Source organism: Tupaia chinensis, unplaced genomic scaffold (assembly GCF_000334495.1).
Source record: "Tupaia chinensis unplaced genomic scaffold, TupChi_1.0 Scaffold149131_1, whole genome shotgun sequence".
NCBI lineage: Eukaryota > Metazoa > Chordata > Mammalia > Scandentia > Tupaiidae > Tupaia > Tupaia belangeri.
This window is the reverse complement of record NW_006208977.1, coordinates 159,784-172,929: the sequence shown is the minus strand read 5'-3', so window position 1 is coordinate 172,929 and position 13,146 is coordinate 159,784. Positions and strand designations below refer to the sequence as shown.

The following is a 13,146-nucleotide window of genomic DNA, read 5'->3' as shown; positions in this document are numbered from 1 at the left end:
CAGCCCTCGGACCCTTTGCCTCACTCCTCCTCCTATCTACACTGGAATGGGGACCTTCTGCTGCCTGCTTGGTCACTTTGATCACTTTTTAAATTACATAAATAGGAATCAGAATAACAACCAATGCGTAGTAAGTTCCTACTATGTGCAGGCGCTGTTCTACACGCCTCACTTGCATTCACTCAGCATTCCTAAAAGGTGGGTGCCATTATAGTCCCTGTTTCTTAGATAAGGAAACTGAGATGCTAATAATTAAGCAATTTCCCACGATCACACAGCTAGCGTCTGAACCAGGTAGTTTGTCTCCAGAGCCATCCCTGGGACCTCGAGCCCACATAGCCTCACTGTAGGCCCCGGGGAGGGTATCCCCTGTGGCTGCAGTACAGCAACGTAAGGTACAACCTAGGCTGTGGACATCGGCACATTCTTCAGGACCAGTCAGGGAGGTAAGTGGGTAGTTTTCACCCCAGGCAGTAGCCCTGTGGGAGCTGCAGAAAAAAGGACCTTAGAGCTCAGCCCATGCAACAGAAGCCCTTCCAGGACAAGCAGAGAGACTGGACTTAGCCCTTGGCCCATAAGGGCACCAGTTAAGGCCACTACCTACATCCACAATGGGTGAAATACACAGGCTGCTGCCGTTAGCAGGCAACCGAAAGAACAAGATGTCCACCTCCTCAGCAACTCTTAAACAATGGTTTACAGACCCCATCTCCTTGTCGTTGTGAGGCCATGAATTTTGAAACCATCATAGCTGGATTCAAACCTAAATGTCAAACTATATTTCCATATTGCAAGGAAGTGAAGATGGAGAAATGGAGGGGAGAAGACTGGTGAGTTTTTATAACCATTTGGGGGTAACTATGGCCGTTAGTGTTTTATCTGGGCTCTGTATTATGTAACATGTCCTAGCTCCCTGGCTTACTCACCCTTCCCTATCTACTCAGGCTGCAGGTGTCCAGGTTCCATGAGTCACAGAGGCTGCTGGGTAATCCCTGCCCTGCCACTCCTGTCACCTTCAGAGAGCAGGAGCAGGACAAGGCATGGAAACGAGCATGAGAGTATCGTGAGGCAGGAGCTGAATTTATCCTCTATAATTATGACACGTAGGATCCTCTGCATGAATGATACCGTGAGTCTGAGAGGCACGAGTCTACAGATCAAATTCAGGATCTACATGCCCATCCCACCCTCAGTGAAGCTTCCCTGAGGAAGGATAATGGAAGGAAAGTTTCAGCTGACGTTGGTGGATTGACTCCTGCCATGGCCACCATTCCTAAACCTTCCTATTGAGAAATATTTCTTTCTCACATCTGAATCCATTCAGATGTGTGAAGGACATCACTTACTGCCCAAATGATAAGCACAGAGAGGAAGGACTACAAGTACATCAAAGGAGCTAACCGTTAATAATTTAAAGAGGTTAGGGGCCAGCAGTTGGCATAATGGCTATGTCGCTGGACTCCCATGTAGTCGACCGCGGTTCGAGTCCCGGACCAGTGGCTTAAACTCATGCCAGGCGTGCGTGTGCGTGTGTGTGTGTGTGTGTGTGTGTGCAAGATCCTGAGAGGAGAATGAAGGAGAGAGGATTGCAGTGTGGCCATCCCCCCTGGGGGAGTGATTTCTCACTTTCTGTCTCTCTGTCTCTCTCTGTGTTTCTGGCGAGCGCACACTCTCTATAGCAAAAACTTCTCAAAAAGAAAGAAAAAGAAAGAAAGAAAGAAAGAAAGAAAGAAAGAGAGAGAGAGAGGGATTGGAAACATTCTCAACTTTAATAATAATAATAATAATTTAAAGAGGTTAAGGATAGTGCATAGCCTGTCAACACACTGAGTCATTCTTCAATCAAAGGAACAACAATCCCAGGTTCTCCTGCTCCATCCATCTAGGAGGCCCTAGATAAGTCTTGTCATCTCCTTCTGTCTTCTTGCCTGTTATACACAGCAGTCTTTGTAATAACTGCCATTCCTGGTCTATTTGTAATTATGAGAAGAACTGAATAGGGAGAAAAATACCTGAAAATTAGAGCTGGAAAAACACAAGGTGGACCCTGTGGTTCTCCAGGTTGTCTTGAGCCTGGAAATCAACTCTCTCTGAAAGTGTTAAGGCTTTAAAGGGATTATCATTTTTCTTCCCCTGAGAAAATATCATGGGTTAAAAAGATATTCATCCCTCAGGAGCTAGTTAGTTATAAACACCCGGAAGGGAATTAGTTGAAATAGATTCATGTTAGATATGGATAGATGGATGGATGAGTGGATGGTATAATTTATTTTGGGTACTACTGACTCATTGCTATAAGAGAGGTGATTTGCATTCTCTTCTAAGTGGTAGTTATTAGCTTGCCGTTAATGAGAGGCACTTGTGGAACCGCTTGGGTCTGCTTAGAGTGACTTGTAAAGTCACAAATGAGAGACTAAGGCACAGCTTTGTCCTTATCAAACATCATCCATTGACCCAGCAGTTCTCAACTCTTTTTTCCAGCTGCCAAGACACCAGGACACAGGACTGGTGAAATTCACAGGCAGAGCAGACTCCTAGGATGGAAGAAACTAAGATTATTTGTAATTCCTGGAGCTCTAGCTAACACCTCCTCTCCTCTCCAGCCATTGTAATAACTACCTTTTCCAATCGCCATGCAATTATGAGAACTGTGTAGGGATCAAAGTGCCTGAAAATTAAAGAGCACCTCCTTTTCTCCGGGTCAGAAAAGCAAATGAAAATGAAAAAAATAAGGATGCTGTTATTACAGGACTAGTCTTGCTTCTACTCTATCGTTAAATAGTAAATTGCTTGCCAGCTTTAAAATTTAAATTAATTTCATAATAAATCACAATCTCAAGATAAGGATACTTCATGGTAGAGCCAACTCTGTCTACGGTTCTCATTTGCTGTAAAACCCCAAGGAGCCTATGGACCTGCAATCTCATGTCCCACAACCCCAGAGGGGACCAGCTGACCCTGGAAGCAGCCAGGTCTGCCGAAGTCTGACAGGTGACCCAGATCAGCCTTACCAAAACAGATTTATGGTTGGTTTGGAGCCTGGCGATGGCATTTTCATTCAGCTTGAGTTTCCGCTCCAGGTCTAACTGGGTGTGCCGAAGTTCAGCCTAAGAAGAAAAGAAAGAGTTAAGAAGCAGGGAGCCCAGTGCACACAGCAGGTCCCAAGGGCAACAGGACTTTCCAGCCCTGAGTTCCCTGAAAGGAGAATCTGCCCTCTGAAGCTGACCTCGAATGCCAGCCTAGAGGTGCGAAGGGTAGGATGTGTGCCAGCATTCTCCTGGGGCAGAACTCAGCCCAGTTCAGTGAAAATGCAGTGAGCTCCTACTCTATGTCGGTCTGCATATTAAGCGTGTATATATGGATTCCCTCTTGTCATCCTTACCACACTCAAATTAGGTAAATAGCGAGGCAGACCCTGGCTAGGTACTAAGATAGAATAGAGAGCAGAAGAGGAGTCATGACAAACATTGGCAAAGGAAATGGGATCTGAAACTGACCAGCCCACTCCCACCTGAGAGAAACCTACATTCCTCCCTGCCCTTTGTCCCTCCTGCCATTGTAACCCTAAGTCACACAAAAAAAAGAAAAACTGGAGTCAAAACCCAAGGAAAGACAAGTCCTAAATTGGACATTGTAAATATTCAGTTCTAATAGAAACTGTAAACTGATAAGTTTGACTCCATGGGAAATTACTGCCCCAGAAGATAATCAAAGTGACAAGGGCCACACAGAAGGACAGAGGACAATCAGAGCCACCAAGGACAGTCATACCCCAACCTAAAGGATGTAAAAATTGACCACTACCAGTCACAGTCAGAGCCAAAAGGGCACCTCTACCATGAGCTTAAATGATGTAAGAATTCTTGGGCCCAGGAGCCACCACTTCGTCATAAAAGCCTTATATGAACCCATGTGAGGTAGGAGACAGGATTTAGTTAGAATATAGTTAGGCTATAGGCCCAAGATGAAATCACAAACTGGCTCTTTGGGGATGAAGACACACTAGCTCAGCTTCGCTGAACTGTTTGCTCACAGAGACAGCTTGCAGCAGTGACTTAATGATTGACTTAGGACAGAGACTTCTGTTCTGGTCCCACATTCCAGAAAGAAGGTAATGGTCTTATGGCCCAAAGTTTTAAGCAGAGTCTCCTGATCTTAATACCCACTCCAAAATTAGGAAAAGTAACCGGATCCATCCAGCATATGACTCCACACACACACACACACACCATCACCACCACCACCAGGAAAGCGCATGCACCACCACCTGGGAGCTAGCACGGACAAATCTCTGATCCAGATAAAACCCCCTCGCCTCAGTTCCTTCTTGGCAACCCACTCGGGACCCACTCTCTGCTTCGAAGCTCTGCTCTGCCTCCTCTCTCTGAAAAAATTCTTCTTCCTTAACTATGTCCGCAACCCTAATTCTCGGTGAGCTGTGGACAAGAACCTGTGTCTGACTACAGATGCTAGACCTAATCACCCCTTGCCATCCCTGTGTCAATAGGATTGTTATTTCCATTTTACAGGTGATCAAATCAAGCCACTTATCCAAATCCATCGGTGGGGTTGAGCCTAGGCCACCTCACCTCGTAGTAGCCTAATGATGAGTGACAACTTGAAACCAGCTGTCCAGTGGGGAGCCCAGGGTATTTACTTAGCAACTGAGACTTTGGAAAAACTTACTCGTGCATAGGAAAAACAAGATTTTTTTTTTGAGAGATTTTTTTTTCTATAGGGCACTTATGCTAGCCAGAGAGACAGAGAGACAGAAAGCGAGAAATCACCCACCAGGGGGATGAGTATGCTGCAATCCCTTCTCCTTTCTCCTCTTGGGATTTTGGGCATGCACACACCCGCCATGATATTTAAGCTGCTGGGTCGGGGACTCAAACTGCGGTTGATTACATGCGAGTCCAACGATGTAACCATTATACCATCTGCTGGTTCCCAGAATTTTTTTTTTTTTAAGAATTATTTTATTCAAAATAAATAAATAAATAGCATAAATCTAACCCTATCCATAATGTTACTTCCTATTCCCTAACTACAAAGCTCACCTAACATTAAGCCTAAATCAAACACTAGACCTAACAGTAACCCTAGGCATACACGCTAACCCTAACAGAAAAGAAAAAAAAAATTATTTACCTTTATTTATTTCATTTTGATTAGAGACGGACAGAGAGAGAAAGTGAGAATTATTTGAAAGAAGAATTATTTCATCTAATTTTATTTATTTAAATTTGACCAGAGAGAGAAAGTGAGAAAGGAGGCCACCAGGTCTGGGACTCAAACTGCAGTTGGCCATATGGGAATTCAGTGCCCCCAACCACCACACCACCTGCTGGCACCAACCCAAAAGTTTTGTTTCGTTTTTTTCTACCCTCACTCAACACAGTACTTTTGTGACCAGCGAGTGTAGGGTTTTGTCCCTCTGTACCAAGCAATTCTCTGACACCTAAAGTTAGTGCTCTAACATTAAACTCGGTTCAGACACTACTTACCAGGGGATAGCATCAGAACCCACAGGTTAGGGGCTCAGTCCCACAGGACTGCCCCTGCCCTCCCCCACAACACACACACTTCAGATGCCAGTAAAGTCCAGCTGCTTCTGTGCTCCTGACCAATCAGCCTTAAATCAGAAATTCCCATAATCCCTTTCTCAACTGTGATTATGTGCTAAAATGGTTGACAAAATTCAAGGAACCACTATTTAGCTTGTTCTGTTTATTATAAAAGGATGCAAGTCAAGCCTGGTCAGATTAAAGAGACGCATTGAGCAAAGTACATGGAAGGAGCATGGGACCTTCCCTTCCCACCTTCCAGGCACCTCCATGTCTTCAGCTGTCCAGCTCCCTAGATCCAGTAGGCTTGGGTTTTTACGAAGGCTTCATTATGTAGATATGATGGGTTACATGTTGACTAGTGGTGATCCTCTTAGGGAGGAAGCTCCCCTTCCCTCTCTGGAGATTAGGGGTTGGGCCATAACTACTTGGTAATGGTCCCCATGCTGAGACTACCCAAGTGTCCCCATGTGTCAGTCATTCATTAGTATATAAACAGGCACTTGTCACTTCAGATATTCCAGAAGGTTTATTTTAAATCATTGTTTATTTAATTTCATTTATTTATTTCTTTATTTTAATTTAACCAGAGAGAGAGAAAGAGAGAGAGGGAAAGTAAGATGAAACAGGTCTGGGACTCAAACCATGGTCAGTCATATGGGAATTTAGTGCCTTAACCACACCACCTGCCGGCCCCTCCAGAGGTTTTAAGAAGCTGTGTGCCAGGAAATGAGGAGAGGGTCTGAGATCACATATGTATTGCATTTCTTAACATTTCGGTTTCATATCTCTAAACTTCCATTTCTTAACCTGCGCTGTGAGAAGGGATTAAAGTACTTACTTCATAAGGTTCTGAGATAATGGATTGAATGAGATAAAGTACATTAATAAGGACTTTGTACAGTACCGAGTATATTATAAATGCTCCGTAAATGGCAGCGAAGGTCATTATTATTTTTATTACTGTTACTATTATTGCTGCTGCGGCTGCTTTCCCCGGCATATTCTGTCTTCCCTCCCGGGGGCAGGCAGACCCAGCCCTCCCAGCCAAGCAAGTGCCTGCCTGAGAACCTCGGGTTTGCCTGCTTTGACCCCAGCTTCGCTCTCACCTGGGACTCTCTAAACACCTTCTGCCAAAGCCTGAACCTCAGCAAACTTTTGACACCTGTCATTTTGTTATGTTCACAAGGGCATGAGATAGCAAATATATATATAAGTAAAATTTTAAAAGCTTTCACTGCTCTTAATAGCTCCCGTCTGCATTTAAAGCTGTGCGTCATTTCGCCCTCATAAAACTCAGAACACAGAAAAGTGACTCTCTGTTCTCTGCAATCTGGGGAATTCCAGGCGCCCTGTGAGGGAAGCAGCTGCAGTCAGGAGACTCAATATATGACGACACTCTGCAGGAGGCAAGTAGTGTTTCCTCACATTCTAGGTCACCAACAAGGATCCTTGCTCAGGGAACCCCCAGTGACCTCTCACCCCAATACCTGAGGCCAAATGGGAGTGGGGAGTGGGGAGGAAGCCTGGAAGGAGAGGAGTCTGGCCTATTTAGGGACAATCCTGGAATCTGATCTATAGAAAAGGTTTAAGCAGGGGGCCGGCAAGTGGCATGGTGGTTAAGGGTGCTGGACTCCCATATGGCCGACCATGGTTCGAGTCCCGGACCTGGCAGCTTTCTCTCTCTCTCTCTCTTCTCTCTTCCCCTCACGCTGTCCTGCTCTGGTCAAAAACAAAACAAACAAACAAATAAAAAACAATAAATTCGTAAATAAAGTTAAATAAAATAATTATTAAAAAAATTAAAAAGAAAAGCCAAGGCTTAAGCAGTGACACTTTCCTAGGAGAGGGAGGAGCATGAACTACAGAGTAAAGGTGGTGGAAGCCACAACAGAACACACCTTAGCGACAGGCTCATGCATTGTGGCACCTAAACACAGGGACATAATGTGTTGAAGCAGTCCCTAAGGAGACACCCTGAGAGTATCCTGGGAGGGGGCTTCTTTCTGCTGCGTACTTGAGTATGGCTTTGTCTTAGCTCTTCGAAGACCACTAGCTTATAAGGAGAAAAGGACTCCTAAGTACTTAATGGGACTTCTCTGAGTGAGTCACCCAAAGGGAAGGCACTCCCAATTACTACAAAAGGTGGAGCCACTTGTCTCTCCAGTTATTCCTGTTCCTAGAAAATAACTGGATTCCTCAGACTCTGGCTTCAAGGTTTTCCAAGACATCAGCCATACATGTCTTGGGTCAGGGTGGCCCTGCACGAAAGCAGAGCAGTGGTGCGTGGCCATTCCTGTCTCAGAGGGCACACAGAGCCCTGAAGACCTGCCCCTTGCTGTCTATGTGATCTTCATCGAGTCATTTAGCTTCTCCTCTGGTGCAAGGCCACATCACAATGTTACCAGAACTCTTCCTTCTTCTGCCTAGAGCTTGGTGACCAGGGCTCAGGTGAAAGATGCAAATAGGAATAGCAAAGGGAGTAAGGAAGAAAATTCCACATGGCGTCAGTGCTTTTGTATTTCCAACCACACATTCTTCACCCCTCTGGAGAGCTTGCCTTTGGAATCACTGGAGTTCCACCAGACACTGCCTCCATTCCCCAGGCCACTGGTCAGAACCAACAGCATGCCAGTCTAGTCAAGTAAGACATGCCCTCCCTGCTCTTCGAAGACTTACAGCCTGGTAGACTCACAAATAAAAAGTTACATAATACTGAGTCCGAGTCATTCTTCAGAATTTCTGGAAGAAATTCTTTTCTTGAGTAGCCACATGCCATCCATCTTCTGGTCACCAACAAACAGACTGAGCAATGCTGATAGGCTGCTCCCACACAAGCACAAATACCTGAGCTCTCAGACACTCGACTCTTACTGACTCTGGAGATTAGATTTGTAGTCAGCATCTAGTTCTGAGTTTTCTAAAACTAATGCTGAGACTGAATGTAGGGGCCTGGCACCAGTGGTCTTCAAAAATCTAAGACAAAGCTCTTCTCAGGTCTTTCCTCTTCCAAGAATCCTGCCTTGACCTGAATCCCAGGGACGAATCCCTCCTTTGAACCACTGTAGTTGCTGTTCACTGTGCCAGCCCTTTGAAACTCCATGGAGCAACGTATGTGCCTTGGCTTCCTGTTTAAAGTCCAGGCTCCTGGAGGGTACGCAATGTGACTTTAGCACTTAGTCCATGCGAAGCACTCAATAATGTTTTGTTTTGTTTTGAACCACCAGACAGTGCATGCATTTGCCAGACAGTGACAAAGAGAGGGAAGGAGGAGAAAGCATTCCCCTAGTGGAGTGTGGTCACTCCACAGTCCCTTTTCCTTCATTTCTCAATACCATCAGAATTTTGGGCACCATGGACATGCTCCCAGAATGTTTTCCAAGTTGCAGATATGGGATCTGACTCCCTAATCCACTAGGCTATAGAGCTGGCTTTCAATAACTTTTGATACACCCAAAGAACAGGAAAGAACTACATAAATCTCATGAGTCAGAACAAACAGAGAAGATGGTCACAAGAGGATTCCAAATTTTACAAAGTACACAAACACACAAAGAGTCTCATTTTCAAGACAGCAAGTCTGAGAGTCAGAAAAATGAGATGCATTAGCGGCTGGCAGGTAAGACTGGCTGATCTGCAGACCAAAGGGGCCTCGTTGGAAAGCTAAGGAGGCTAAGGCAAAGGGAAGTTCTTCAGGACTTTGCTTGCATGCAAATTAAACTCAATTGAGTGAAGTTTATAAGTTTTATTTATTTATTTTCAATGGAAAAGAGGTTCTGGGGCTATCAGATGGCATAACAGGTATGTTGTTGACTCTCACATTGCCGACTGCAGTTCGAGTCTCAGACCCAGTGACTTAAAACTCACACCAGGTACATGAACATGCATGCCCAAGATCCCAAGAGGAGAATGGAAGAGAAGGGACTGATTCATAGCTATCCCCCTTGGAAAGTAATTTCTCACTTTCCCTCTCACTGTCTCTGTTTTTCTCTCTCCAGTGAGTGCATGCACCCTAAGGCAGTAAAGTCCTATCCTGAAAATCTCTAAGAAAAAAAAAAAAAAGAAGGAGGTTCTTAGATCGCTGTTAGGAATAGCCGGACTCTCGAAGCTCAGCAGGATAGAACAAATAACTGAAGAACACCCACCCCTCAAAGCCCAGAGTTTTTGGCTCACTGTCACAGCTAGAAACCATGGGAGTTTCAGAGAGAGAACACCTGGTTAACTGAGAAATAAGTCACCCTGTGCACGCTACTCCGATCTCAGCTGCTCAGTATCTTCAGGGGTGACCCTGCCATTTGCAGTTTTGTGCACACAGCATGCTTGCCTGAGTAATTAGTTTTGGTCACATGCTTCAAAGTGACATTTAGCAAGTGGCTCTAGCAGGTTTGGGCTAGCTGAAGGGAATGCTGGGCTTCTGGAGCCTTAGCTATGTCTAGTAACACTTAAAAATAATACTTTTAGAGGCTGAAAAATTACCAAGTCCTTTGGACTGGTCTCTTGGGCTCATTGCAAGAAAGCTTTTGGCTCCTAAGATTCGATGGAAGCACCTGAAGTGTGTCTGCACTTACAGAGCAAACATGCTCTCTGAGCTGAAAACAAGGACACAGGATGGTAAGGACAACAGCTCTCTAAGCAAACTAGAAAGCACAAGGTCACAAGGTCTGGGGCTGAAACCCACACCTATAGCCATGGTTGCTTTTCAGCACAAATGGCCCTAGAGCCCATTACCCCGTTGTCCTTATTTTACCTCACATAGTTCTGTCCTAGAATGTCTGAATTGGAGAACTACGGTTACTCTGAGTCTCTGTAATATACAAGGGGCCCTACTTAGAACTATATTCTACCTGTGTTGGCCCAGGCTTAGAGTACTTCTGAAAGGAAATAAGAGGGTGAGAGCTGCTGAGGGGAGAAGGGAGATGCAGGGATGTGAGATGGCCTGGAGACCCTTTTTCTCTAGTAAAATCTGTTGCAATTTTTGGTGGCAATTGCTTTTTAACATCTTCATGCATCAATTTTCCAGTTAAAAATAAGAAAATTCAGATGTTATACCCAAATCGAAAAACAGAATGCTTTGTCTTAACAGTTCATGTGGGGGCATACATGGCAGGTTTTGGGTGTAATATCAACCAATCAATCAATAAGGTTATTAATTTGTGATTTTGGCACCCTTGCTTTATGTCCTTCTAGCAGGATGACTTTCCAGAAGTTCCCATTCCTTACACCATGACAGTTGCCTGGATAAGCTTGCAGTGTGATGGAGTGAGTTCCCACCTCATAGAGTTAGTTGAGCACTAGATGAGAAAATCCATAGCAAGCACTGAACACGTGATGATACTCAACGAAGGCTGTTTTCCTCAAATGCGTGGTGCTTTCCCCTTTGATCTACTTGGTGACCTCCCTACTCTCCTGACAGGACATTCCCCCACATTGGGAACACTGGAAAGAGCTGGCTTCCCCAGGCCGGAAACAGTGACTCACTGACATCTGTCATACAGAGCTTTCCAGAACAATTCCCACTAGTATTAAATAGAATCTATGTTTGGGGAGTGGTGTAGAGGAGGGACCCTGGCAACTAAATCCCCTTTCCTAGAAGCTTCTTCATATGGCTGCCCAGGAACATTTGCCAACAATCACTGTGGGCCTATACACGCCAGGCCATGTGCAGGACAAATAGGAAATCTCATAAAGTATCCACATAAAGAATGTGGAACAAAAGTCAACTATACTTCCATGCTGCAAAAAAAAAAAGTGCTCACCGAAAGTCCAAGTAAGAGAAACAAAGCATATACAACTGCTAAATCAATCTCCAAGAACTTCTCTAGGCACTCAGCTTTAGGGCAAAGAAAAGCTCGTTGTTCTAGAAGCAGTTTCCTTATCTGATGGAAGTAACATGACAGGCTCTGAGCAAGGTGTTTCTGTTCCTTTTCCCTCTCTCTGCTGAGGAACTTTTCATTTCCCTAAATTAAGCCATCACTGACATTATACCAGAGGCGACTTTCAAAGTCTATGTTATCTGAGCACTTTTCAGGCTCCTGGATTTCATACCAGTCGTCTTCAGAGGGGCTCTTTCTATTGGCCTCTTGTTTAGGGTAACAAGGACAAAGAGAAACTAGGGAAAAGGCTTACTCTCGTTTCTTGAATTTCTGCCAAGATTTGTCATTTGTTAGCTAACTGCAGATATACCATGCAGATCCAGGTATCCGCCCTAAACCTCACAACTTCTGTACCCCACAGCCAAACACATCAATCACCAAGAGCTACATGAAAAATAGCTAGAAACTAGCAAGCAGGAGATAGGTAGCACAGGGACCGTGGGACAGAGATGGGGATACTGTGACCTACTTCAAACAGTTTCCAATGCCAGAGCAATCTATATTTACACTGACCCAACAGCTAGGCGTAAGGCTGAAGTCCTTTCTCTGTGCACTCAGAGCACAGAAGTGAGGTTGGCAGACCTGACCTGGGAGCTACAGCTGGCTGGCCTCTCCTTGGGGACACCACCACCCACTACACTCTTCTAAAAGGATGAACCTAAGTAAGCACTCACCTCCTTGTCCCGGTGGGCCACATCCAATGGGACCATGGAATGGCCCCTGTGCTCATCCTGGCCACACTCCTGGCAGATGCACTGCTGATCAGAGCAGCAGAAGGCCACCAGCGGGCTGTGGTGGGCAGGGCAGGTGCGCAGGTCATGGTCCTTCACCGGCTGGGTCAGCTGGTGACTGTGCAGTTTGCTATTCTCCTGATGTGGCCGCAGGTGCTCCTCACAGTAATTCATCATGCAGGTCAGACAGGACTTCACTGCCCTCACTCTGCTAGACCCAAGGCAGAAATCACATGGGATCTCCTCCTCCCCGTCTTTGCCAGGAGTTTCTTGCCCTGCAGAGCCATTACACCGTGCCACTGTCTCTCCCACAGTCCTCTCCACATCCTCTTCTTCTGGTGGGCTAGCTGACCCAGAGCCCAGGCTCAGAGGGGCCAGAGGGTGAGCAGTGGTCCCAGGCAGCGGCTCTGGGACTATCAGATCCAGCTCCGCCATCTGGGAACCTCTGCTGCCTAAGCTGTCCTTCCTCCGCCTCTTGGCCCAGGATCTGTGCAGCCCAAGTTAGACAAGAGAACCACGCCTAGATGACTGCAGCTGTGGCAAGATTGTTAACTGTTTCCTCCCCCTCAGAGGAAGCTCAATTACTCATTACTGTGCTCCGGGCTTGGATAGCAGCCAGTTGTAGAGATGAAGACGCAGTGGCTACATTACTCAGGCTGAGGAAACGGGCTCAGGTTGTCTGCTCACCCGCTCGGGGCCTCCTCAGGTCCAGCCCCGAAACTTCTATTCCTACGTGAATAATTCATCCCTATCCCCTGGGCCATGCCTAAGACCGCATGTGTCTGTGGCAACTCTGGGCAGGACTGAAGATTCCTGAGCTCTGCCGTAAGCCTGTGTGGCTTTGTATAGTCTAATAAGCTACATTTTTAAACTAATTAATTAATTAATTTAAGAGAGGTTTTTGCTATAGGGTGCATGCATTTGTCAGAGAGAGAGACAGAAAGTGAGAAATCACCCTTTAGGGGAGTGGCCACG

The 13,146-nt window shown here is 45.7% G+C and overlaps 1 protein-coding gene across 1 annotated transcript in view; it reads right to left on the bottom strand.

Annotated features, from left to right (window-relative positions):
• The window catches only part of TRIM16 (tripartite motif containing 16), a 25,805-nt gene extending 13,148 nt beyond the window's left edge, over positions 1–12,657 (bottom strand). The window contains exons 1-2 of the mRNA XM_006170888.3: positions 12,115–12,657; positions 3,012–3,107 (exon numbers count right to left, since the gene is read on the bottom strand). Coding sequence (XP_006170950.1) covers positions 3,012–3,107; positions 12,115–12,606 — 588 coding nt within the window. The 5' untranslated portion in view covers positions 12,607–12,657. The remainder of the gene's footprint in view (positions 1–3,011; positions 3,108–12,114) is intronic.
• Positions 12,658–13,146: the final 489 nt, after the last annotated feature.